Source organism: Cebus imitator, unplaced genomic scaffold (assembly GCF_001604975.1).
Source record: "Cebus imitator isolate Cc_AM_T3 unplaced genomic scaffold, Cebus_imitator-1.0 Scaffold27, whole genome shotgun sequence".
NCBI classification, from domain to species: Eukaryota; Metazoa; Chordata; class Mammalia; order Primates; family Cebidae; genus Cebus; species Cebus imitator.
In genome coordinates, this window is record NW_016107342.1 from 3738981 (window position 1) to 3762822 (window position 23842).

General features: G+C 37.3%; 1 protein-coding gene across 1 annotated transcript in view; it reads left to right on the forward strand.

Moving 5' to 3' along the window:
* Nucleotides 1-23842, forward strand: part of NEB (nebulin) — a 217375-nt gene that overhangs the window by 68119 nt on the left and 125414 nt on the right. Inside the window, exons 47-63 of the mRNA XM_017523188.2 lie at nt 2151-2255; nt 3246-3353; nt 4839-5150; nt 5282-5488; nt 5936-6040; nt 7199-7306; nt 10381-10692; nt 10892-11095; nt 15103-15207; nt 16762-16869; nt 17210-17521; nt 17989-18192; nt 18473-18577; nt 18661-18768; nt 20157-20468; nt 20765-20968; nt 21456-21560. Of these exons, the coding sequence (XP_017378677.1) occupies nt 2151-2255; nt 3246-3353; nt 4839-5150; nt 5282-5488; nt 5936-6040; nt 7199-7306; nt 10381-10692; nt 10892-11095; nt 15103-15207; nt 16762-16869; nt 17210-17521; nt 17989-18192; nt 18473-18577; nt 18661-18768; nt 20157-20468; nt 20765-20968; nt 21456-21560 (3024 nt within the window). The remainder of the gene's footprint in view (nt 1-2150; nt 2256-3245; nt 3354-4838; nt 5151-5281; nt 5489-5935; nt 6041-7198; nt 7307-10380; nt 10693-10891; nt 11096-15102; nt 15208-16761; nt 16870-17209; nt 17522-17988; nt 18193-18472; nt 18578-18660; nt 18769-20156; nt 20469-20764; nt 20969-21455; nt 21561-23842) is intronic.

Below are 23842 nucleotides of genomic sequence, written 5' to 3' on the forward strand. Positions count from 1 at the left end.
TTCAGATAATTGAAAGATTTGTGCAGATCAACCTCCTTGAAAGGGACCTGCCTAAAAGACAAGGCGCAAGCCTCTGTGCCCCTTTTACGATTCAGAATCTAAACTATCATGAGCATATAGATATTTTTCAGTGTTAGTGATTAACATTTCAGGATAATGATGCCAAGATGAGAATCATAGAACCAGCACACACTGGTACTGAGAGACATGTTGGTGATCATCAAGTTGAATCGCAGATTCATTGCAAAATTCAGAAAAGAACAGCCCAGAGAAGCAGAGCACCTCCCCGAAGGGCACACAGCAGGTCAACAGCGGGGTCTGGATTGGAACAGGGATTCTGATAACTAGGCACTGCTCTTTCCACTAGCATTTCACTGTCCAATACTGTTACTACTAGCCACATATGTTGATTTATATTTATATTAATTAATATTAACAATTCAGATTCTCATTCACATTAGCTACATCAATCAACTTATGTGGCTAGATTCTACCACCTTGGATTATGCAGAATATTTCCATCATTGCAGAAAGTTCTGTTGTATAGTGCTGGTCTAAAACAAGGTTCAGAAAACAACTGTATTTATAAATTAAGTTTTATAATAACACAACCACAGCTATTTGTTTGCATATGGTCTCTGGTTGCTTTTGAACTACAACAACAGAGTTGAGTAGCTAATGACAGATTGTGCAGCCCATAAAGCCTGAAATTTAACGAATTTCTGTCTATACAGAAAAAATTGGCCAACCTCTATTCCAGAAGAATGTTATTCTTAATTAAGACTGGCTAAAACAAAGAGATAACATTTTTCATCTACTGCATTTGCAAAAATTAGAAAGCTATATTACACATAGTATCTGTAAGGGAGTTTCTGTTAAACGTTTAATGGGCAATTTGTTAATGTTTGTAAAAATTAAAAATTCAGGTATCATTACCTTATAGAAATCTTTATGTATGTGTGCAGAGATACATAGACATACATATACACGAGACTATGTTTTGCATTTTAGGGTTTTTGAAAGGAGATGCTGAGATGAAAATTGGGGTACAGAGTATTTTTGGGGGATTCTAGTCCTTGGGAGGAAAGGACGAGGCAGGTGGAGAAGCTGAAGAGTGATGCTGGTATAACAAAGTCTTGGCCAGTCCCACAGAGGGCTCTCAAGTGTCTCTGTCAGTAGAGACATGCACTGAACTGAAATGGCTAGATCTGTGTACCTCCACTTCGATGAGTTGTTGGATGTGGTTATCTGGGAAGGGCATGCTCTTGAGTGAGACAGCTGATGACTACAGACTGTTTGCCAAAAGCTGGGGCATCAGGTCCTTCCTTGAATGGGTATATTGGTGGCATATCTCCATGTCCACCACAAGGATCATGACATTGCTTGTAGTAGAAAAAGGCTAGAGACCATAAATTAAATATTCATCAACAGAGAACTAACTTGTTAAATCAATTAGATTATACTTCCTAATGAAATATTATATAGCTCTCTAAATGAATGAAGCAAATTATTGTAAGAAGGTTCAAAGATATCTAACCTATATTATTAAATTAAAAAGCAAGATGTAGAACATGGCTTCATTTGTGTTTTAAAAGTATCATATGTATTTTTATTAATATGCACAGAAAATTTTAGGAGGCAAATGCTATCTCCATGCTGTAAGATAAGGGGAAAAAGCATTTTTACTTTCCATTGTATATCCTCTTTGCTGTATTGTTTTAATAAGCAACACTTCCATTAAAATTTTTGGGGCCAGGTGCAGTGGCTCCCACTTGTAATACTAGCACTTTGGGAGGCTGAGGCAGGTGGATCGCTTGAGCTCAGGAGTTTGAAACCAGCCTGGGCAACATAGCAAAAACCCGTCTCTATGAAAAATATAAAAATCAGCCAGGCTTGGTAGCACATGCCTGTAGTCCCACTTACTCAGGAGGCTGAGGTGGGAGGGTGGATTGTTTGAGCCTGGGAGGTGGAGGTTGCAGTGAGCCATAACTGTGCCACTGCATTCCAGCCTGGGTGACAGCACAAGACCCTGTCTCAAATAAATAAATAAATACCTAGTTAGATATTGCTATATATGCACAATGATATGTATGTACTAAGTGAGCTTCTTTTAAGATTTTAAACACTAATTTACACTGTTTTTTTCCTAGCATCTCTACAAACAAGCATGGGAGGCTGATAAAACCAAAGTACACATCATGCCTGATATCCCTCAGATTATTTTGGCAAAGGCAAATGCAATTAATATGAGTGATGTAAGTATAGTTCCCCCCATTTTCATCTTTCTCTCCAGCAGATTTGAACCAGTAAGAACAAATGAACTGACATCTCTCTCAATTATAAGAGTGAATGTTTAAAAAATAATGGTGGAAATCCACACATGAGACTGTTTCTCTTTCTAATCTTCCTTCATGGAGTTGCAGTAGGGCTGTCGATGGGGTTGGGCCAAGCAGTTAAAAATTTGAAGGGTGATGTTGTCCCAGGGGCAGGCACTCATTAAATTGAGAGATTTGGTAGAAAGAAGAGAGGCTCGGGGGCCAGGAGAAGAGAAAAAGGAAATGAGAGTCCTAGCATTTTGTTCTTAAAGAGCCTTTCCATCGAACTTTTAAGATGTTCTAAAGAAAGGGTTAAATGGAAAGGGAAGAAAAACATTTTGGAGAATTTGGGGGCAAACCCCAAAACAAGGAATGTACAACACTTGTTAGAAAATGCATTGATGTTTATTTCATTTCCTTTTTTGTCCTAATCATAGTTGCTAGGAAATCCTCTAATCCTACCCATTTTTTTTTTCTTATCTTTGTTTGAATTCCACAGAGATGTGGACTAGCTGACCTTTTTTAAAAAAAAAAATATAGATTCCACATTATTATACAAATAAAAGGGTTGATTATAAAACTGAAGTTTTCTTTTGATGTAAGAACATGGCTGTTTTGTAGTCTTCTTTTAACTCTTATTTGCATCAGTGAGAATCTTTGGGACTTTCACATTTTTAAAGTATATTTACAACCTAATAGAGACCAGTAACTCTTAGTTTTTCTGGTAGTTTCTTGAAAATATGTTTGAGTTTGTTACAGATTTTTCTTCAAACACAGATACATTACTTGTAGGAACATTCAGCCACTGACACACCAATGAAGCATTCTCCTCAAAACAAAAAAAGATGCCACAGTGCTAGTTTACTCTTCTAAAATAAGTCCAGGCTTTCATATTTAGAAGAAAACTCATCCCTTCACCTCTCTTTACAGAAACTCTACAAACTTTCCTTGGAAGAGTCTAAAAAGAAAGGCTATGATCTCAGGCCTGATGCAATTCCTATCAAAGCTGCCAAAGCGTCAAGAGATATTGCAAGTGATGTAAGTCCGAAGGAAAGCAGTCACCTGACTCAGGGTTTCTAAGGAACCAAAATAATAAGGGCTGAGTTCTGGAAACACTGAGTGGACACAGTATGAAAAGCAGTGGATTTCACTGTCTGTGAATGCCTCTTAACCTTGCTTTAGTGTTTTCTCTGATATTTCTGAAAAAACACCAAGCTAACCACATTATGACCCTCATAGATGTCAGCTCCCTGAATCATGAGATCTAGGTAAACTTACTTTGAATCTGTCACCAAGGCTATGGCTTATAGAAATTCAAAGTCATCTAAACTTTCTTGGTGAAAGGCTTGTGTTGTTCTTGCCTCCTGTTTCTTCAGATCTGACTTCCTAACAGGATGCTCGTGTATGCAAGGGTGCTGATCATTTGGGCTCATGACAGGTGATAGTAAATAATCAGGAATTTCTGCAAACCCGTTGTTAAACCATTGGTACCTTGATATTGGCTATGATGGGTGAATTTACATGACAGAAACTGGCAAACACTACAAAGTAAGGCTTCCCCCCACCCCCAGCAAAAAGCAGGAGTACCAGCACATCACTGTCATAATATGCCACCTATATGAAACTCAATTCTTTCATTTGGTTGCTTCCACAAGAAATCCACTCACAGGGAGCATTTAGTGACTTGGAGGTCCTGGGAGGAGCACATTTCAGAACACTTGTCCCTTGGTCACCCAGCAGTTTTACTTTCTCTTTCCTCTTGTATCTTTGTTCTTCATCTTCCCTACCTGTCCAGCCCATCCCACTCTCTCTTATTATCCTGAGACCTCCAAATTCTTCTCCCCTCTATTATACTGGAGTAATTTGGCTCTACTACCTTCTGCCGTCAGCTTGCACACTCAACCCGACAAGGAGATAGGCAGAAAAAGAAGCTCTTTATGGATCAAGATCTCCCCTCTATAGAAGAAAGTTGGGATGATAAATAGTTCAGTTTCTTCCCCATTATAGCAGTTTAGGGAGTCTTAAAGAAAAAGGAGCTCCACAAATATAAAACTATTCAAAAATTACACAGTGTGTCTCATAATTGAACCTATTCTCACCAGTAAATGACTGACAGGATGATTTCTTAGGACAGCACTAAGAGAAATTTTCTGTTTTTTGCTTTTTAAAACTTTCTGTATTATTACCTACTAAAGTCCTCTTAGCACTAATGGGAAACTACATATGTAAGTCAGTATGATGCATCATCACAAGATCTGGGTTCTAATTCTCAGTGGCCTCAGCAAGTTGCTAAGCTCTCTGGGTCTCAGCTTATTCATCCATAAAATGAGGGCAGTAATAAGAACTTTGCCATCTACCCCACAAGGGAAAGTTGTATTAAGTTACACCAATAAATATGAAAAAAATATGTTTTTGAACTGTAGAACTCTATACAAATGTTTTAATGAAATATAGCATATTGACACTAGACTGATTTTTAGTCAAAGGAATTGCTCTGTGTAAAAACTCATATTTTCTTCACAGTATAAATACAAATACAATTATGAAAAAGGGAAGGGGAAAATGGTTGGTTTCCGCAGTCTTGAGGATGATCCCAAATTAGTCCATTCCATGCAAGTGGCTAAGATGCAATCTGATCGGGAGTACAAGAAAAACTATGAGAACACAAAGACCAGCTACCACACGCCTGCTGACATGCTCAGTGTCACAGCTGCCAAGGATGCCCAAGCCAACATCACCAACACTAACTACAAGCACCTGATTCACCAGTACATCCTCCTTCCAGATGCAATGAACATTGAGCTGACAAGGAATATGAATCGCATACAGAGTGATGTAAGCCTCTCTTCTACTTGGGTGATGGTTGGAATCCTAGCATGGGAAGGGAGATTCACAATCTGTTTACCTGCCATGCTTTTGTATCTAAATGGATAAGATAAAGTAGAATTTACTTATCTTCTTTATAGAATGAATATAAGCAAGACTACAATGAATGGTACAAAGGGCTTGGCTGGAGTCCAGCAGGTTCCCTGGAAGTGGAGAAGGCCAAGAAAGCAACTGAATATGCCAGTGATCAGAAATACCGCCAGCACCCTAGCAACTTCCAGTTTAAGAAACTGACTGATTCCATGGACATGGTGCTTGCCAAGCAGAATGCACATACCATGAACAAGGTAGAGACAACGGTGGCCCTCCACACAGCTCCCATGTGAGGAAAGGCTAGCAGGATCTTGTTCTTCTTTAGAGAAATCTAATTCAGGTCCATCACTCCTAGGCTGTGGCAAACCATTCCAGATCATTCCCCTGTACCTTCCTCTTCTTCTGCTCACCTCTTACTTTTTTCATCTCTCTACCTTCAATTGGGTTAGAAATTATTCATGTTTTTAATTATTATATCTTGAATACGTTCAATCCATTGTAGAGAATAGGAAATAATTGAAAGATTTTTTTTTAATCTGAGTTTCTTTTTAGGGATTTTTCTGAATTATATGCTACCTTAGTTATTATTTGCTACTTCAAATTGAGTGCATTCAAGTACTACTATATAAATATGTATTTTTCTTTCCTGCTTGTCCCAAACAGTTATTCAAATTTCATATCTTTTTCCCCCTACTTCCTAGCATTTATACACCGTTGATTGGAATAAAGATAAGACCAAGATTCATGTGATGCCTGATACACCAGATATTTTACAAGCCAAGCAGAATCAAACAATGTATAGTCAGGTAAAGCTAATAAAAATTACTTTTAAGTTTTGTATTGAAACTTGTGAAACTTATAAAATAATGTAATAGTAAATACTGATATAAATGTTGACATAATGAAAATTTGGAAGTGATTAGCCCAGGATATTGCAAAATAGAGTGGTTAAGGGCAAAGGCATCAGCCACCACTGTATGCTTCATGGAGGAAGGTTCTGTGCCTGCTCATCTCTGTGCTTGTTGTGCTTGGTACCAAGTAGGAAATCAATAGATAATAGTTGGAAAAATTACACCAAACAGCCAGGTGCAATGACATGCAGCTGTAGTCCTAGCTACTCGGAAGCTGAGGCAGGAAGATCCCTTGAGCCCAGAAGTTTGAATCCAGTTGGGGCAACATTGGGAGACCCTGTCTCTAATAAATAAATACACAAATAAATTAAAAATTGCATCAAACCAACTTGGTATGAGTTTTGGCTTTGCCATTTTTGAGTTGTATGATGCTTGGTAATTCAATTACCTCTCTCAGTCTCACTTTCCTCATCCCTAAAATTGGGACCATAAAGGTGCCTATGACATTGGATTGCCATGAGGACTAAATGGGAAATTCCGTGTAAGACCCTCAACACAGTACCTGGCCCATGGAAAGTACTGGATAACTATGAGCTATTTTTATTATTACCCAGTTTTAACACACATACATCCGTTCAATCAGTAAAGTCAACTCAGAAAGATTACAACTAAATTATTGCAATTTATAAAAGGCATTTCACCATTTATTGCTTTTATCACTTAATTAAAATGTGTGACCTGTTTTTCTTTTCATTAGCAATTATCTTAATATCTATCTACAAAATAGTAAGCCCAGGCTTTAGTTAACAGCAGTGAGAAAGGTACCTGATATGCCTGATATGACCAAATTGTTTCTGAGCAGCAGAGGCTGTGATAAAATATGTTTACCACCAGGATTCTCACAGCCAAAAAGATTAAAGCCAGGTCATATGATGCTGAGTCAGTGCTTTTCTACTCCTTGAAACAGCTCATTTTATTTTTATCCATATCTTTAAAGATAGGGTAGATGGCATTTGATCTGATATTCACTCTGTAGGTAAACTTTTCCCCTAATTATCTATTGGGATTCTTTATTTAGACAGAATAATGCTGAAGAATATCTTTAATTTTCAGAAACTCTATAAACTTGGATGGGAAGAAGCTTTGAAGAAAGGCTATGATCTCCCAGTTGATGCGATTTCTGTACAGCTAGCTAAAGCTTCAAGAGACATTGCTAGTGATGTGAGTACTAGTTTGGCTTCTAGAAGGATATATTTTTTTCTGAATCAGGTAGCTTAATGTTGGTAACTATTTTTATGGATAGGCTTTACCTTTCAAAATATAATGCTTCCTTCATTTTCTCCTACCCTCTTTGTTTATCCAGAGTTCACCCTTCTTTTTTACTGTTCATATGTCAAAAGGGGATTCCTGAATAGAGGTTGGGCCAGAAGACCTCTAAGATGTATTAGAATAAGATGCTGTGCTTGGGGATATTACAAAGGACCCAGAGATTGCAGATTTTCCCTACTTTGCCTGAAAATATAATAATTTTCCTGTTTTCTACTTGTCTGTTTTAGACAAATTCAAAGTGCCAGATAATAAATCAACCTCAACAAACTGATGCTGATAGATTTTATATGCACATGTTTGAAAATAGGCCATCAATTATTTCAATTTAGTCCATTTTGCACTTACATAATTGTAATAAATTACCTTGGGATATAAAAAAATCCAAAAACATCCAGAAATTTAGGTTTAAGGTGCCAAGGGTTTACTTAACTCTTCTTTCTGCTGAAAATCTGTTCTAAATTTCATAGACTCACTCTCCCAAAGGTAGATTCCAGTAATGATTAGAAATGGTAGCAAATCTCGTGAAAAACTAGATATAGTCTCTATTGATTAATTAATTTTTACAAGCATTTTACTTAGATATTCTGCATATAGCTTGCATATCATTTTGTTAATCCCAAAACTTAACCACAAAAATTCAGAAGGTCTTAGTTATAGAGAATAAATTACCAGGATTTCATAGGGAAGCAGGACCTCTTAATCAAAATCTTTAAAAGAAAACAGTGATTTAGTTAATATGCAGATTGAAGTACAGAGTGGAGAAAGAAAGTGCCTAAAGATGGAATCTGAGAATAAATTTTAAGAATATAAGGGAAGAGTTTGTTTAATTCAATTAATTTCTGGCACTCCAGAAATGCTGGAAAATTAATTCAATGATATATTATTACCCACTCTCCAGCTTGCAAGTCAATCCCTTGTTGAAATAAATCAACGAGGTGATAAACCTAAAGCAATAATGATGTGTAAACTCATTTTCATTTAATGCTATAGTGAAAGATAGTCTAGGAATTGAAGAAATAACATGAATAATTTCCTAACAATTCAACGTTTGATAGTACATTTCTTTTTGTGTGAACCCGTTAGTTAGAACCTTTTGAAATTTTACTCTCAAATGAACTATAAGCAAACTTTCCCACTATTATAGAGATGTGTTTCCTCTCAATTTCAAATGTCCTCGTATTCATAAAATTTCAGAAAATCAGAACTATGTAAGTTTTTAATGAATCAGAATCATAGAATTTAGAGTTGGAAAATAGCATAAAGGACATTTAATCTAATCTCACACTTAGCATCCTACCTTGTCTCCATCTCCAACAGTCTGTAGATACCTCAAAATATAAGAATTTTGGAGGCTGGGTGCAGTGGCCCCTTCCCATAATCTCAGCACTTTGGGAGGCCAAGGCAGGAAGATCACTTGAAGCCAACATAGTGAGATTCTTTCTTTACAAAAAATAAAAAGTTAGCCAGGCATTGTGGTGTGCGCCTGGAGTCCCAGCTACTGGGAAGGCTGAGGTGGGAGAATCACTTGAGCTGAGAAGGTTGAGGCTTTAGTGAGCTGTGATTGCACCACTGCACTCCAGCCTGGGCAACACAGCAAGACGGTGTCTCAAAAATAAAAAAATTCTTTACAGGAATTTTGGAGTCCATCAGGGCAGGTCATTTCTTTGTTAGATCATTTCCAATTGCCATTACATACTCTCTTATTTTTATCTAAGTATTTTACCAATAAGCTCTAGCTCTCTGTGCTATAACACCAAAAAGTAGCCTGTTTCCTCCTCCAGTTGATATCACTTCAAACATTTCATATTTGCCCTCCATTTGTTTCAGTTTTATGAATTCTTCAATCTTCTGATTATTCTATTTGTAACTTATGCTATTTTTTTCAAAACTCCTGTTGAAATAGAATCCCCCAAAATTCAGTGTTGTTTTCTTGATACAGGAGATCAGGTCAGAGAGCTTATCTGTGCCCCATACAGAATTTATGGCACTACTTTTTAAAAAGCAATTTTGTCAGATTGCTCATGTTGAAGTTTATAGTCCACTTAAACCCCTGAATATTTTATATGTGTAGTAATGAAATTGGGTATCATATGAGGCATGACATGTGTTCAGCACTAACGTCAAGTAAATGCTGTTATAATACTCATTATTATCACTGTAGTTATTGCCATCTAGTACTAATATTGTTTTTCTCAATTGAATCTAAATACCAAATTTTACTTTTACTCTCTTACATTTATGTAATCATTTTGACCCATCCAGTATGCTGAGCTCCTGTGGAATTTTCTTTCTAATCTAACATATTTAGTTATTTTTAGCCATCTGTACATGCAAGATATAGATCCCAAACAGGACAAGGTTATATGACATAACCACGTGGCAAACCACAAAAAAATCCTGCTATTTAAGAAATTAATCTGCACTATTAGGCATATTTACCAAGTCATGCATCTTCCTAATTTTTCTGCCATTTAACCCATGAGGATATCATTTCTATAAGAATATCACAAGAGCTTTATTAAACACAACCCCAAAGTCAGCATACACAATATCTAGCACAACCAAGCATATATTTCTGCATCTAGTTAGAATTAATTTCTTCTCATAACCTCTTGATACTCAACTACATTAGATTTCTTCAGAAGCTTCCATGTAAACAAGGCTTAATTTAAGTAAGTAAACATTCCATACTGTTAGCATAGACAGCCCTTCTCTCATTTCAGTTTTGGAAAACAAACATTAAAATAAAACAAATTGAAGCTGGGTGGGGTAGCATGTGCCCTTAATCTTAGCTACTGTGGAGGCTGAAGCTAGAAGATTGGGCCTGGGAGTTCAAGACCAGCCTGGGAAACATAGTGAGATCCCTGTCTCGAAATAATGAAAGAAGGAAAGAAAAGAAAGAAAAGCCAGTTGAGCTTACCTTGGCCTTTGTGTTACTGAAAGAACTGTGTTTTCTCTGATTTCAGTTTAAATACAAACAAGGCTACCGAAAGCAACTTGGCCACCATATTGGATTCCGGAATCTGCAAGATGATCCAAAACTTGTGTTGTCCATGAATGTAGCCAAAATGCAGAGTGAAAGAGAATACAAGAAGGACTTTGAGAAGTGGAAAACTAAGTTCTCCAGCCCAGTGGACATGTTGGGAGTGGTACTGGCCAAGAAGTGTCAGGCCTTGGTTAGTGACGTGGACTACAGGAACTACTTACATCACTGGACGTGCCTGCCTGATCAGAATGATGTTACTCAAGCTAAGAAAGTTTATGAACTTCAAAGTGAGGTCAGTTTCTATTAAATCCAATAGTTTATATATTAATTCATATTTTATATGAGTAGCTATTTAGTCAAAGAAAAGCAGAAACTAGAAAGAGGAATTATTATGAAAATCTAAAATGAATCTGTTTGTAATGCATAGAATCGCTTGAATCAAGAGTCCAGGTGAGAATGAGATTTTGATGGCTTGCTCTGTCTTTTCACAGAATCTGTATAAGTCTGACCTTGAGTGGCTGAGAGGCATAGGATGGAGTCCCTTGGGTTCTTTAGAGGCAGAAAAGAACAAGCGGGCTTCAGAAATCATCAGTGAGAAGAAATATCGTCAGCCTCCAGACAAAAATAAGTTCACCAGCATTCCTGATGCCATGGACATAGTTCTGGCAAAGACAAATGCCAAAAATAGGAGTGATGTGAGTACTCTGGAAATAAATGAAATAGATTATAGTACCTGCTACCTAGTATTTGCTCAATAGCACTTGCTTAATAAATGAGAACAGCAAAACATTGCCTCATACATCACCATATAATATTTTATATTGGGTCACTTTATTTGAATTAGCAGCTATCCTACACTGAATCATGAAAAATGGATCAGTGTCAGTTTTTGTCACCCAAAGCTTATTTATTTATTATTTAACCAAAATGTAATAGGTACATGATTGGACAAACTTTTTTCTTTGAAACTTGAGTGCACGAAACACCCAGATGTTTTTTTACTGGGGTAGAGTGTATGAGGGGGAAAGAGTCTGAGTACCTTACGCAGGCACAATGGATATTACAAAGAGTATATTTCCTGCCAAATGAGTATAGTGCTTTTAGTTTAGCTGAATAAAGATAAATAGATAATTCTGTCACTGTAAGTAAGTATGTATTCCATCTTCAGCTTACTTTCTTTGCCAGCTCTGACACCAGTGTCTAGCATGTAATAGGTAGCATGTAATTAATATTCATTGTCTAGCATGTAATTAATATTCATCGAAAAAAATAAATAAAAGATAGCAGCGTGGAGTAATTACATGCAAAGAAGGAAAAGATTACTCAACACTGCTCAGCTACATCCTAACCCTAAACATTATAAATATTGAACTATGTACACTGAGATTCTGTAATTGGTAAGAACATTTAAATAGGCATATAATAACCATCTGTTATAGAGTATTATATTTAGATCCATTACTATAGTAAATATGTAGTATATATATTTAGATCCATTATTAGAAGGATCTAAATACATATACTATAGGTCTTAGGAGGATCTAAATATTTATACTATATGTAACAGGCTATATACTTTATGTATATCATATATATCAGAGGTTTTATATAATATATAAACCCATAATCAGCTTAGAGTGAACATTGATAAATTGGAGTTCCTCTTTTCCCAACTAACCCCTCACAAGCTTTTTATAATGTTGATTTCTAGGACGTGTAGTAAATGCTGACCTGTCAGCTGCATTATGAATGTTTAAGCATTTACTTATTCTTTTACCGTTTTTATGATGACAATCAGAATCCAACAAACTGACTGAGAAATAACAAATTTGTACAAAATATGTCATCCTTCTTGGAATGTAAGTTTCTTTTTTCTTCGTGAAACGTAAGAGAAAAAGCTCTGAACTAATGAGGTAACCAAGAGAGAAACCCAAGATCACGAAGTTTATCAATATACATGTCCCAGGACAGGACTCCCCAGCAGTGTGCTCTAAGTTGGAGAATGCTGAAATATGGAGCTCTCAGGCCTCAGAACAGCCACACAAAACCCGGGCCAGCTGGAGTCCTTGAGCCTGCTCTCTCTCCTTCTGAATAGATCAATACGTCCATCCCAGTGTAAATAATATTAGGATTTTCTCTGCATTCCATGAGGTGAAAGTGGCACCTGCCATTGAAGAAATAATCTAACTTAGTGACTCTCAACCAGAGGCAATTTTGTCCCACAGGGACATTTAGCAACATCTAGAAATATTTTTGGTTTTCACAACTGGGGAGTGACATGTTACTGGCTGGCATCTAGCAGGTAGAAGCCAGGGATGCTGCTAAGCACGCCACAATACACAAGGCAGCCCCCACTACAAAGAATCATCCAGTACACAATATCAGTGTTATGAGGTAGAGAAGCTCTGCTGTTTGCTTGGTGGGTACAACATGTGTTGCTCCAATGATGGATGCACTGAAGGCCCTGACTTCACCACAACGCAATTGCACTTGTGCCCCGTGAATATATGCAAATAAAAAAACTTTCAAAGAGAAACTCTGGTGCTACGAAACCCGAAAGGGTAGTGCAAAACTGGGATACACGTATATGGAAATTAACAACCCTTGCTTAGTTTTGGTGCTAAGGGTCTTAATTGGCTTCTCTGGGTTATGTGTACCATACTAAACATGTGCAGGAAAAAGAAAAGTATCACACGCACATCTCATACTGTGTACCTCAAAGGGAAATGGACAGTTTAAGGAATCAATGAGACTAAAAAATTTTATATTGAAATAATTTGAGGCATTCAGAAAAGTTGAAAAATTAGTACATGTAATTTACATGTGTGTGTATGTGTGTGTGCATGTATATGTTCACACATATTCCCCAAATGTTAACATTTTACCATATTTGCTTTCTCTTTTTGTCTCTTTTTCTCCCTTTCTTGCTCTAGGACCTATATCTTTATCTATATATTTATATGAGAAAGTAAATTGCTTTATGATGCCTAAATATTCTGTGTGTACTTCCCCAAAATATCATTGTTACATAATCACATTGTGGTGATTAAAATCACAAAATTAATTTGCACTAGTCTGCTAGTCTACAGAATTTATTCAGTTTTATCACTAACGTCCTGTATAGAAAAAGAAAAAATTTTCTCTGGCCCAGGATTTAATCCAAGACCACAGGTTGCATTATTTGTCATGTCTTTAGTCTTCTTTACTCTGGGCTGGTTCTTTGCCTTCCAAGATTTTGACATTTGTGAAGAACATAGGCCAGTTACTTTGTAGAATCTCCCTCCATTTGAGCTTTCTGGTGGGTCCTTGTGATTAGGCTCAGATTGTCTTTTCAACAGAAGATCACACATTGTATCCTCCTCAGTACCTCATATCAGGAGGCACAGGATGTTAATTTGTTCTATTACTAATAACTTAAACTTTGGTCACTTGGTTAAAGTGATATTGACATGTTGCTATACTGTCAAGTAACCATTTTATCCTTTGTAATGGATAAGTTATCTGGCAGGGATATTTTCTGACCCTGTGTAAATATTCTGTTTTTCATCAAATTTTCATAGTTTTAGCCAGGTACAGTGGCTCATGCCTGTAATGCCAGCACTTTGGGAGGCTGAGGCAGGTGGATCACCTGAGGTCAGGAGTTTGAGACCAGCCTGGCAAACATGGTGAAACCCTATCCCTACCAAAAATAAAACATTAGCCAGGCATGGTGGTGGGTGCTGGTAATCCCAGCTACTTGGGAAGCTGAGGCAGGAGAATTGCTTGGACCTGGGAGGCAGAGATTGCAGTGAACAGAGATGGTGCCATTTCATACCAGCGTGGGTGACAAGAGTGAAACTCTGTCTCAAAAAAAAAATTCTTCATTTTAGTAAATCAGTGAAACTTTTGTTTGGATCCCTTTGTCTTCTGTTAAACGTATGGATGGCTCTGGGACATCCAAGTGATTTTGATAAATTCCCAAACAAAATCCTTTTGGGAATCCTAATCCTTCACAATGATTATGAGGTATAACTGTAAATAATAAGCCACATAGGGCCTGGACATGGTGGCTCACACCTCTAATCCCAACACTTTGGGAGGCTGAGGCAGGCAGATTACCTGAGGTAAGGAGTTTAAGACTAGCCTGGCCAACATGGCAAAAGCCCGTCTCTACTAAAAATACAAAAATTAGGTGGCTATGGTGAACCAGCCACTTGAACTCAGGAGATGGAGGTTGCAGTAAGCCATGATTGTGCCATTGCACTCCAGCCTGAGCAACAGAGTAAGGCTCAGTCTCAAAATAATGATGATAATAATAATAATAAACCACATAGGAAATAAAACTCCCTGATTTCTATGCACACTTTGAATAAGTCATCTTTGAAAAGGCGAAGGCTGCCTCTCAAACACTGAGATACAACCCAAAAGATGAAAAACCTGGTTTTATTTTATAATATTGACAAAGCCTGTAATTACCTAGATTGATTTCTTGTAGGCGGGATTATCTGTAACTTTGAAAATGTGACCTATAATCTCTGTTTTGAGAGGCAGTTATGTCCCGGATAAGTCAAGAAATAATGCATCTATTTTCTTCTTATGTTGTCTGCTTATGATGTCAATGTATAATGTTTAATTCAGATAAATTCAGCAATTCTGTTTGAAGGCAACTATGTCATTCACTCATCTAACACCACCACTGAAAAATTCTTATTTTTTATTTTAGAGACTTTACAGAGAAGCTTGGGACAAGGACAAGACTCAGATCCACATCATGCCTGATACACCTGACATTGTTCTGGCTAAAGCAAACTTAATCAACACAAGTGATGTAAGTTTTCAAATTCAGCATGTGTTTTCAGAAAGCTCATTTTGTTTCTAAATCAGTGAGGTTGTCTGGAAGATCTTTGAATCCCTGAATTATTTTAATTAATAAACTACATATGATTTAGATTTCTTATTTAGTGGCTTTTAGATTGAACATTAAAATGTCAGTACTTGCTGTGTCAGGCAGAATGAGGAGTTGTATTCTCTGTTCTTTGCAGTCCATTGTTATACATATCCTCATAATGTGATGGCTTATATTGCTCTCCCCAGTGTGGACAGGCACACTTTGCAGGCAAAGTCAATTCTTATTGAATCTGCACTGCTTATCTAGAACCATGCCTGACACATAGTAGATACTCAGTAAAATTTTGGATCAGTGAGCATCCAAAACCCATGCAGGAGAATTTTATTTTTATTGTCATTGTCATTGCAGCATAATCTCCTGAAATTTATACATGTAAAAATTAAATATTTTAAAAATAAACTCTAAATTCTAATAGAATATCTTGAACATTAAAGGATGTATTAAAGTACTGCCACGAAGGACTAACAGATAAACATAAGTCCAAGATCAACAGGCACTTTCAATAACCTGGTTTCCGGATAAAAGTCCATTTAAATTCTAAATTTTTAAATTATGTCACAGATATGAAAGAACACATTCTTTCACTTAAGCTTTTAAAATTCGTTAAACTTTCTTCAAAACATCTTAAGTTTTAGAAATTATGGTGGACTCCTAGCTTACCTATAGATGTGGATCCTACTTGGGATGGTCCCATATTGGGAGACAGACTATTTCACGATGCATCGGCTACATGGAAGAGACAGTCCTTTAGGCATGATTTTTCCCCATTAGAAGAATTAGATGAAAAGCCATAAGCTCTTTTCTAACAAAAACTTCTAATGAAACAGTCAATGTTAATTGAAAAACAGCACCTAAATAATAATCCATTTCATTTCTCTGCTGTTTACTTCTGCCAAATTCTTGCAAGTATAGACATGCACTGCGTAACAACAGTTTGGCTAACAATGGCACACATACAGGACAGTGGCCCCAAAACATAATCATACTGATTTTTGCTGTATCTTTTCCATGTTTAGCTATGTTTAAATATGCAAATATTAATACTTCCCATTGTGTTACAGTTGCCTACACTAGCATGCTCCATAGTTTTGTAGCCTAGGAAGAATAGGCTATACCATATAGCCTAGGTGTGTAGTAGGCTGTACCACCTAGGTTTGCATAAGTACACTCTATGATGTTCCCACAAGAACAAAATCAACTAATAATACATTTCTCAGGATGTATCTTTATCATTAACCAATGCATGACTGTATTTGGGAAGAGCTGACAATTTTGCTGATCTAGGCAATATCGAAGAGCTTTAAAGTTTAAAACAGGATCATTAGCAATCAATGGGCATAATTTCTGATTACATTTGAGTATTCTAGGGCACAGTTGCTATTCTCATAGACTCAAAATATTTAGCACATTTGATCATTATGCTGTATTTGTCTATGGGGAACAGTATTTCCCAAAGTGATCATTTCTTAACAGAAACTCTACCGAATGGGTTATGAGGAGCTGAAGAGAAAAGGCTACGATCTTCCTGTTGATGCCATACCAATCAAAGCAGCAAAAGCCTCCCGGGAAATTGCCAGTGAAGTAAGAATTTATCCTCTGTTGATATTGATTTGATTGCAATTTATCACTTCAAAGCAGTCTCAATTTAATTTTAAATTGAACACAATCTAAGGGGTAACAAATTACAATGGAATAAAATGATCCCATACAGTGTGGGATGAGGATAAGATCAAGGATGCATTTATTATGTATGGAATTTCATAGCTGAATTTAGCCTTTAATCTTTCTTATCAAAAGACTGAAGTCTTTGGCTCTCTAGGCTTAGTAAAATATTTAGAGTTAGTGTGCTTTGTAATTTGCCACAAAGATGGCAACAGAAGTTAATTTTGAAAGGAATGAGACACCATTTTTTTTTCTTTAGTACAAGTACAAAGAAGGCTTTCGCAAGCAGCTCGGCCACCACATTGGAGCCCGGAACATTAAGGATGATCCCAAGATGATGTGGTCCATGCACGTGGCCAAGATCCAGAGTGACAGGGAGTACAAGAAGGACTTTGAGAAGTGGAAAACCAAGTTCAGCAGCCCAGTGGACATGCTGGGGGTGGTGCTGGCCAAGAAGTGCCAGACCTTAGTCAGCGACGTGGACTACAAGAACTACCTGCACCAGTGGACGTGCCTGCCCGACCAGAGTGATGTCATCCACGCTCGGCAGGCCTATGACCTCCAGAGCGATGTGAGTCTAAGGATTTCCTTTGGCCAACAAAACACTATGTCTGCTTTTCAAAGAATCAGAGTCCCATAGTAAGGAGAATTGAGTTTACACAATTGAGTTCCACTTCCCTGGACTAATGCCCAACCCCATCTAGTCACCCAAACATCTGAAGACACCATTATTCCACAGAGAAAGAGCAAAGCTCTACTGCTTTGGAGGAAGCCTCTAGATGTCGAGCTAGACAATCAAAGAATTGAGTCATTCTCTATGTGCTTCTGTTTAAAATATTTTTCAAAATATGCTTGAATATTTTGATTTATAATTCATAACAAAAATTTAGAATTTCCTAAGAATTCAAGCATTAGAAATATAATATGAACTTTTATTTCTTTAGGGGCAAATGATTTAACTATGACAACTTATGACAAATCATGATAAATGATTTAATTATGACAAATCATTTAATGCTTTGTCACTTACACTTTCAGAATTTGTACAAGTCAGACCTTCAGTGGCTAAAGGGCATCGGCTGGATGCCTGCTGGTTCTCTTGAGGATGAGAAAAACAAACGAGCCACCCAGATTTTGAGTGACCATGTTTACCGTCAGCACCCAGATAAATTCAAGTTTTCCAGCCTTATGGATTCCATACCGATGGTTTTGGCAAAAAACAATGCTATTACCATGAATCATGTAAGTCTTATCTTTGTTTGAGGAGGTTATTAATTTTTTTGTTTATGGAAACACTGAAATCTGTTTCTATAAAAGAAAACTTATTTTTGATTCCTTTGCTTGATGCTAATATGGTTTTAAAGTATTGTGCTTTTTATTCACACAAGACATCTAGACCTGAAAATGTCACAAAATGCCAATTCACTGAGCTGAATTTCTTTATTCTCATTAAAAATCAGACTGTTTGCATGTGTGTATTCATTACTGGCCTGTACCAGTCATGTCTTTCTGTTTCTCTTAGCGCCTCTATACAGAAGCTTGGGATAAAGATAAAACCACCGTCCACATTATGCCAGATACCCCTGAAGTTTTATTAGCTAAACAAAACAAAGTAAATTACAGTGAGGTAAGCAATAAATTCATAGTGCATGATACATTTTCCTTACAATGCACTTTATAAATCCAACTTATTATTTATGTCTATTTTAGAAATTATATAAGCTTGGCCTAGAAGAAGCCAAGAGGAAAGGTTATGATATGCGAGTAGATGCCATTCCTATCAAGGCAGCCAAGGCCTCCAGAGATATTGCAAGCGAAGTAAGTATACTTGGAAAGTTCTTTGCCTTAGCTTTGGCTCAAAGATTTATTTCTCTCTCCTGGATGTAAAGTGGCACAAATAAGCCATGAGGTTAACGCTGTTGCTAAGTTTGTTGTTTCAATGAGTGGTTTAAAATAATGGTAATAGAGTTATGAACACAAAGGCTAAATTCCAGTTATGGTTGAGTCCATAGCAACATGCATTTCAAAACATGTCCCTTTCCTGCTGACCAAAAGTATTGGATACTTGACTACAGTTCAGATAATTTTCTGGGCTTTTCCAATGATGTATTTCTCATATACAGTTGAACTTATTGTAGGGTTCCTTCAGCAGCCAGCCTTTGCTGTATGAACCAATGAACCTACAAGGGCTGAATTATAGGACATATTATTCAAAGTTCAACAATTCATGTGGAACATGTATTTGTTTCTACATCCAGTGATGGGCTACAAATATTTGCTTTCTTTAAAAGATGGATTTGCTCACATTTCTAAAAATTTTTCTTTCCATGTTCTTTGTCTATGAAGTAAAAAAAAAAAAAAAAAACTAGATTTTTTTCTTTATTTCCAAAATATGGGAAGTAATAGTAATTTAAGAATAAATGTTCAACAATCACAGAAGAGTTAAATACCGTATAATGAAATACCTGAAATATCATTAAAAATCATGTGTATAAGTCAGGCGCTGTGGCTCACACCTGTAATCCCAGTGCTTTGGGAAGCCAAGGTGAGAGGATCACTTGAGGCCAGGAGTTCGAGACCAGCCTGGTCAACTTAGCAAGACACTATCTCTACAAAAAACTTAAAAGTTAGCCAGGTGTGGTGGCACATGCCTGTAGTCCTAGCTACTGAGAGGCTGAGGCAGGGGGATCACTTCAGCCCAAGAGTTGAAGGTTGCAGTAAGACAAGATTGTTCCACTGCATTTCAACCTGGGCAATAGAGAGAGATGCTTTCTAAAAAAAAAAAAAAAAAGAAAATTAAATATGGAAAGACTATTTAATGACCATAGAAATGCTTATATAATAACTGAAAAAAGCAGGCACAAACCCATATACAGTATGACTTTTAATTATATTCTCACACATGAATCATAAAAAATTATTTCTTAATTGCAGCATTATATCTTAATTTTTCTTTTTTTCCTGTATGTGTGAATATATATATGATATATATTTTATATGAGATATGTTTTATATAAGATATGTATTTCATATTGGTGATATATGACATATATTTCATTTTCTAAATGGTTTACAAGATACATGTATCATATATAATTTATATATTCAGGGAAAATTTTCTATAAATAAATAGAAACGTTTAGGCTTAGTAATTGTGTTTTAGTAAAAGTTAAAACAGATGACTCTCTGTCTTTTTCTTCTTCTAGTTCAAGTACAAAGAGGGCTATCGTAAGCAGCTCGGCCACCACATTGGTGCCCGAGCTATACATGATGACCCCAAGATGATGTGGTCCATGCACGTGGCCAAGATCCAGAGTGACAGGGAGTACAAGAAGGACTTTGAGAAGTGGAAGACCAAGTTCAGCAGCCCAGTGGACATGCTGGGGGTGGTGCTGGCCAAGAAGTGCCAGACCTTAGTCAGTGATGTGGACTACAAGAACTACCTGCACCAGTGGACGTGCCTGCCCGATCAGAGCGATGTCATCCACGCCCGGCAGGCCTATGACCTCCAGAGTGATGTGAGCACTGAGAGTCATAATAACGGGCAGAGGTGGGAAATTAGTTAACACCCCTTGAAGAAAATGGCAATATATGGCACAAGCTTGCCAGTTCCCCCTACAGGAGGCAAATAGAATGCCTTTATTCTTAGGAATTTTAATCCTTTAACCCTTCAGACCAAAATGGAATATTGTGTGATACCTGGCTTGTCCACCAAACTATATTTTGAGAGTGATTTTACTTGATCTCTTATCCTTTAGATGAAAATGCATTGCTGATACAGAGATAAATATTTATTGACTATTTGTGTCAACAGAATATGTACAAGTCTGATCTTCAGTGGTTGCGTGGCATCGGCTGGGTGCCCATTGGCTCTTTGGATGTGGAAAAATGCAAAAGGGCAACAGAAATTTTGAGTGATAAAATCTATCGCCAGCCTCCAGACAGATTCAAATTTACCAGTGTGACTGATTCTCTGGAACAAGTGTTGGCCAAAAATAATGCCATCACTATGAACAAGGTGAGACTTCAAAATTAAGAACCAAAGTGGGGTTCATAAAGCTGAATCTACAAAAATGAAGCATTAATGAAGAAAGAGAGTATCGAGCAACAAAAGGCATCTATCTATATATATGTCTGTCTATCGGGCTGTCATCTATTAATAACTGATATATATCATGTATATTCTTATATTTACTTTAGTTATTTAATGGTTTTGATAAAGTGGCATATTTTATGAAAAAAATAGTCTGAATAAAATATGCTTATTCTCATTTTTCTTTTAATTGTTAACATACATTTCAGATTATTAGAATGCATTTATAAATATATATTCCACTATGAACTTACTACTTGGAGGTGTGCATAAAACACCTCCAAGTAGTAAGTTCTGTATAAGACCCATAACCTTTTATTTCTTTTGTTTATAGAATTTTTGTGGTCCTAAAATTTATATTAACTATACACAGAACTTTTTTCCTGAAGAATTTGTCTATTTTTTTTTATAGCGTTTGTACACAGAAGCCTGGGACAAAGACAAGACTCAGATCCACATAATGCCAGACACACCAGAAATTATGTTGGCGAGAATGAACAAAATCAACTACAGTGAGGTGAGAGCAGATTCTTCGACATTTGCACATTGCTGCTTATTTCAATTGATCTACTCTATGGTGATGTAATGCCACATGACAGCTTTATAAAGAATCTTTTTTGTGCTTCGTGTGAGTAACAACTCTTGCATTTCTCAATCACCAGCATAAATGTCAAACTTTATGCAAATGAATTGTCATTTAGGAAATACAAATGACAAGAACTAATTAAGCTGTAGCCATGAGATTATGTAGACCATTTTCTCTTATTAATTTTTGAAGTTAGGAAATTAGCAATTAACCTATACATGTATCTCTGCTTTATGCTAAAGCATAACTGGAGTAAACATATTTTCCATATATTGTTCCTAAAATGTGGTTTAGGATCCAAATTTAAGATTTTTAGTGTATAAGATTAAAGGCAGGAACTAAAATCCACAGTACCACAAGGTAACACACATTCACACACACAAAAACCCACATATATGCACAGAGAGAGAGAAAGAGAAATATCTGTCAATGTATATATTAGCAAGCCCATTTCCTTTTCACTTTCAGTGAGCACAGGGCCACATGCCACCATTGCAGAATCACAGATACTTAGGCAGAGAGCCAAGTGTCCACACCAGTGCAAAGGTGCCCCCCCCCCACTCCAAATAAGTTGTTGACCTGTATTTGGTTAAGGGTTCCCAATGGCAAGGAAGTAATCTCATAAATCAGTCCATTTGTTATAGAAAATTTATGAGAAAGTGCTTCTGGTGTGTTGAGTCACAGCATTTCTCACTGAAAACTCCCATAGTCCTCCAAAGCTGCACAAAGCAAATCTGTGCCAACCCTCAGAGATGGAGAACAGCACCAGGGTGCCTCCCCTGCCACCTTCACCCGGGTTCACTTTCAAATCCAAATATCCCAAGTTCCTGAGCATTCCTCACATGATATCATAAAGTGGGACTCTCAGAACTGAGCAAAATATTATGAATGAGGAATGACTGGAGTTGAATATGCTTAACTATTGTGTTTCCTCTTCTGGACATTTGACCTCTGTTCTCCATCCTGTGCTCCCAGGGCACATTGGCAGCCATCACCACTGGTGCACACAGAACTTGAGATCAACTTAAACTCTAAGACATCTTATGTGGGCCAAACCTAGGTTTCTTCCATCCTGCATTTATGCATTGGTAATTTATCTCTGTTCAAAGATTGGCATTTATCTCTGCAATTTCTTCTTATTCTGAGTTTGTGGGTATAAGCCTGTGGAGATTTTTGTGAATCTAGGATTCTGGCAGCTGATGTGTTAGTTATTTCACCTAGCATTGTGCCACTAGCAAGAAAAATATTGTTTCTTTGGCAGCATAAATCAACAATATATTACTCTTCTGAAGAGCACAATTTAGAGAATTTAGGTGGAATTGCCACCATCTTAAGTAATTTTTTTTGGAAATGAAACTGTAATTTTAGTGCTTGTGTAGCTAGCTCTTGTCACCAAAAACTAAAAACATCAAGTCTTACTCCCCAGTCAGAAAGCATTGAATTTTTAGCTAAACCTATACGATAGGTCTTGTTACAGGAAAGCATGCCTTATATGTGCAGGAATTTCAGGAAGCAAAGGGCGCCCCCTATATCTAACCACTCAGCATTTCTGGAATTCTCAACTCTGTCTTTGCTGACAAAGCTCAGGGATGTGTTAGTGCGGCTGCTCGGCTGCCGGTTCGAGGAGGCCCAGGTGCCCTTCCTCCTTTCACCTGTGATCCCCTATTCCACCCACCCAGCCTGGGACGCTGCCATGGGCACTCCCCTCTGGTGTTAAAAAGAAGAGAACTTTTTGGCTGCTTTCCTATTTTCTGTAGAATTAAACACCAACTTAGAACCAGGCGTTCACAGTCTGACTCCAGGCTCTTCTCTGCCCTCTCCTGCCACTTCTCCCTGGGGCCTCACCCACCTTCTTTAACACCCCTCTGCTTCCCCGCCACAGTGGTGACTTGATTCACATGATTTCCTCTGCTCCTCATGCTACCCGAGTCTATTGAAACTCTGCTCAAAGTCCAACTCAAAAGTCACCCCATCTGCAAGAACTTCCCTGACTCTGAATTCGGAATAAATGACTCCTTTCTGGAGCTCTTCGTTATTAATGTGGTTGGACTTTTCAGCAGTTGGTCTCGCTGGTTATCAGTCTCTCCCTCAGTTCTGTCAGGGAACTTTGGGCTGAGAGGGGCCTCAACCTTATCTTTGATTCCCAAGTACCCACCACAGTCAGAGACACAGGGTCAGGGCAGAATAAATGTGAGTTGAATTGATTGCCAAAA